Genomic DNA, 4,205 nt, shown 5'->3' with positions numbered 1-4,205 from the left:
TCCCAGCAACAAAACATTTGCATGGCTACCTTTCTGGGGATTTGTTTGTGGGGGTGGGAGGGGTTTGCAGCTGAACCTGCAGGATTGTGATCACCCAGTGGCCTCCGTCCAAGTGTAAATCAGAGCCCATCCTCCTGAGTTTTGTCTGAAATAGGATAGGGTCTCCTGCTGGAGCAGGGGCTGGACTAGATGCCCTCGAAGGTCTCTTCCAGCTCTTTCCTGTTCTAAATCCCTGCTTGAGGTGGGGGCTGGACTAGGTGACCTCCAAGTTCCCTTCCAGCTTTATCCTGTTCTAAATCCCTGCTTGAGGTTGGGGGCTGGACTAGATGCCTCCAAGGTTCCTTCCAGCTCTCTTCTGTTCTAAATTCTAAAGACCCGCCGATGCCGCCTCTGACCCACAGCCCGCTAGAGACCCCAACCGTCACAAAGAGACCCACCCTGAGTGGAAGACGAAGAGGCGGCTGCTTTAAATGAAGCTTTATTGTTTTGAAAAGACGGAGACCTTGAACCTCCCCGGATGTTTTACAGCTTTTAAGCCCACTCCGGGTCCCGGGTGCGAGAGGCGGGCTGGCGACACGGATCTTTGCACGAGGCCTTTGTGATGTTGGGTCTGCCAGAAGCCTCCCAGGACGCCTGTCGCCTCTCAGCCCCGATGGTCAGCCTGTCCCCAAACACACAAAGCCATTCGCACATTCGCACCGAGGTCAGCCGGCCAAGGGATCTGGGCCTGGCTGTGGGGTTATTCAGATGCCCAGCTCCATCTCGCACACCCAGGTGAACATGCGGCACAGATGTTGTCGTTCCAAAGGCTGTCCTGCCTCATGTGGGCGCAGTCCTCCCCGCCCCCAGCGCCATGGCCGTACCAGTGGTCTGGCTGGCCTTCAGCCCAGTCCCTAAAATGTGGGAAAGAGAGAGAGAGAGAGAGAGAGGAAGAAACAGAGAGAGAGAAAAGAAGGAGGAGGAGGAAGGAAGGAGAGAAAAGACAAGGAGGAAGGGAGGGAGGAGGAGATGAAAAGAGAAGGAAGGAAGGAAAATAAAAGGAAGGAAGAGAGGAAGGAAGAAAGAAGGAAAGAGAAAGAAGGAAGGAAGGAAAGAAGAAAGAAAGAAAGAAAGAAGAGAAAGAAAGAAAGAAAGAAAGAAACAAACAAGGAAGGAAGGAAGGAAGGAAGAAAAGACAAAGATGGAGGAGAGAGAGAGAGGAGAGAGGAGATGTGAGGGAGAAGGAAGGAAGGAAAATAAAAGGAAGGAAGAGAGGAAGGAAGAAGGAAGGAAAGAAAGAAAGAAGGAAGGAAGGAAAGAAGAGAAAAGACGGGTGGGAGGAGATATGAGGGAGAAGGAAGGAAGGGAAAAAAAAGGAAGGATGTGAGGAAGGAAGGAGAGAAAAGAGGGAGGGTGGGAAGAAGGATAGAAGACAGGGAGGGAGGATGGATGGAAGGAAGGAAGGAACAAAGGAAAGAAGAAAAAGAAGAATGAATGACATTGAATACCTCCTGGCATCTCAAAGCAACCATCTCCAACTTCATCCCACCCCCCACTCTCTCTGTGTGTTTATTTATTTATTATTTTAATTTATATACCGCCCTTCTCCCAAAGGACTCAGGGTGGTTTACAGCCAAATAAAACAACAAAACACAAAAATTAAAAACAACTTTTTAAAAAACTAATTCGATGTGGCTAAGAAAAATTAAAACTCTAATAAAAAACCCCATTAAAACTATTAGGCCAGCCCTGCGCGATGGAACAAAAATGTCTTGAGCTCCCGTCGGAAGGTCCGGAGCTCAGGGAGTTGGGGTAATCCTGGAGGAAGCTCATTCCAGAGGTGGGTGCCCCCACAGAGAGGCCCCCCCCCCGGGGGGCCCCCAGCCGACATTGTCTGACCGACAGCACCCTGAGGAGGCCCTCCCTATGGGAGTGCACTGGTCGATGGGAGGCAATCGGTGGCAGTAGGCGGTCCCGTAAATAACCCGGTCCTATACCATGGAGCGCTTTAAAGGTAGTAACCAACACCTTGAATTGCACCCGGAAGACCACCGGCAGCCAGTGCAGGCTGCGGGAGAGGTGTTACATGGGAGCCTCGAGTTGCTCCCTCTATCACCAGCGCAGATGCATTCTGGACCAGTTGGAGCCTCCGGGTGCTCTTCAAGGGGAGCCCCATGTAGAGAGTGTTGCAGTAGTCCAGGTGGGAAGTGACAAGGGCATGAGTGACCGTCCATAGGGAATCCCGGTCTAGGAAGGGACGCAACTGGCGTATCAGGCGAACCTGATAAAAAGCTCCCCTGGCGACGGGTCGTTATATGATCTTCTAAGGACAGCCGTACATCCAGGAGGACGCCTAGATTGCGGACCCTCTCCATGGGGGCCAATGACTCGCCCCCTACAGTCAGCGATGGAATCAGCTGGCTGTACCGGGATGCCGGCATCCACAGCCACTCAGTCTTGGAGGGGTTGAGTCGGAGCCTGTTTTTCCCCATCCAGTGTTGGACTACAACTCCCATCGCCTCCAGCCAGTCGCCCCCTTCTGCTCCTCCTTTCCCTGCTTGGGCCTCTCCTCCATTGGATTTTCCCCAAATCTACACTTAGGCCGGCCAAGCATTGCATCGCATCCTGGGAGGCCCCTCCCCAGCCAAGCCAGGAGAAGCCCCCCAGGGATAAACCCCATTAAAGGGGGATTCAAAATATCTCAGACCGGACAGAGGCTTCTCTCTCTCTGAGCACCCTGAGAATATATCTGCTGAACAAAACTCCGCCCTGGTGACAAGAAGGGCATCCGGCCAGTAAACACTCAGCTAGCTGCATTCAGTAAGGGTCGTTAAATGATGATGATAAAATCTAATGAGTGTCCTGGTAAAAATGGGGGGGGGGTACTTTAATTCCCTTTGGGGGGGAGAGAGAGCCAACGGTCAACTGGACTTACTTTGGGTCCACGGTGTAGGCCGATCCATCCACCCACTTCCAGTCCCCGCTGGAGTCGGTCAAGCCAATCCAGGTGTTACCTCCCTGTTTGTGGGTCGTCACAAAGGCCTGGCGTGAGAAAGCACAAAGCGACACAAGGCCGCAACTGAGCCCCGAATCTCCGTTGCTAAGCGAGACAGCTAGTGAATTTTGCCCCGTTTTACGACCTTTCTTGCCACGGTCGTTAAGTGAATTGCGGACATTGTGTTACGTTATGAACATGGTTGTTAAGGGAACCTGGTCAGAAGGTTGCAAAAGGAGATCAGGCGACCCCCGGGGGGGGGACTGCAACCGTCATAAGTTGGAGCCAATGGCCGAGCGTCCGAATTGGGATTGGGTGATCACAAGGATGCTGCAACGGTCGTAAGGGTGAGGAACGGTCGTAAGTCACTCTTTCTGCCGCCGCCGCCGTCGTTTCAAACGGTCACTAAGCAAACCGCGGTAAGCCAAGGACTGGCTGTAAGGGCGGAACGTGGCAAAGCCCATGCGGGAGGAAGGGCTGCCCTCTCTCCTGCCCCCTGCTGGAGAGCCAGGGAATCGCCCAGCCCACTTACTTTCTCATCGGCGGAGTTGAGGATGACCAGGTGAGCTTTCTTATCTTCGCAGTCTTTTTTGGCCCCCTGCCAGGTTTTTCTGGACCGGGTGGTCCAGTAGCAGCTGCAGCGAAAGGTCAGCCAGCCTCGGGGGCAGCAGCCACTTTTGCTCCCTGGGGGGCGAGGGGAGGGGGAGGAGAGAAAAGATCAGGCCGTCAGAGCCAAAAAAGAGGTTGAGACTTTGGAAAAAGTGCAGAGAAAATCAACAAAGACAGGGGTCGGCAACCCGCAGCTCTGCAGCCGCATGTGGTTCTTTCACCTCTCTGCTGCGGCTCCCTGTCACTAAAAATATGCGTCACAACCACCATGTGCAACACCCACCGGCATGCAATTTATTGAGCTTTTCAACCCCTGGTAGGCCAACCATGGATAAATCCAAGAAAAGTTCAGTTTCAGAAGAAAACAGAACGTTTAATTCAACTACATATGCGGCTCAGAAAATAGTCAGGGACGGGAAGGGTTTTGTGGCTCCCGGTGTTTTGTTTTCTGTGGGAAACGGATCCAAGTGGCTTTTTGAGTGTTTAAGGTTGCCGACCCCTGAACTAAGAGGATCAAAGGTCTGGAGATAAACATATGAAGAAGGAATTTGGGATTTGGGTTTGACCAGTCTAGAAAAAGAAGAACTAGGGGGACATGGTAGCAGCCTTCCAGTATTTGAGG

The 4,205-nt window shown here is 52.5% G+C and overlaps 1 protein-coding gene across 1 annotated transcript; it reads right to left on the bottom strand.

The window, feature by feature from the left end:
- Window positions 1-712: 712 nt before the first annotated feature.
- On the bottom strand, window positions 713-3,658 carry LOC131187369 (asialoglycoprotein receptor 1-like; the record flags this gene model as incomplete). Its single annotated transcript, XM_058161602.1, has 3 exons — window positions 713-893; window positions 2,915-3,021; window positions 3,507-3,658. Coding segments are annotated over 3 exons (413 nt in total), but the record flags the coding sequence as incomplete, so codon positions are not given.
- Window positions 3,659-4,205: the final 547 nt, after the last annotated feature.

The sequence above is a fragment of the Ahaetulla prasina genome, unplaced genomic scaffold (assembly GCF_028640845.1).
Source record: "Ahaetulla prasina isolate Xishuangbanna unplaced genomic scaffold, ASM2864084v1 Contig511, whole genome shotgun sequence".
Taxonomy (NCBI): domain Eukaryota; kingdom Metazoa; phylum Chordata; class Lepidosauria; order Squamata; family Colubridae; genus Ahaetulla; species Ahaetulla prasina.
The sequence above is the reverse complement of the archived record's forward strand: the minus strand, read 5'-3'. Positions and strand labels throughout refer to the sequence as shown.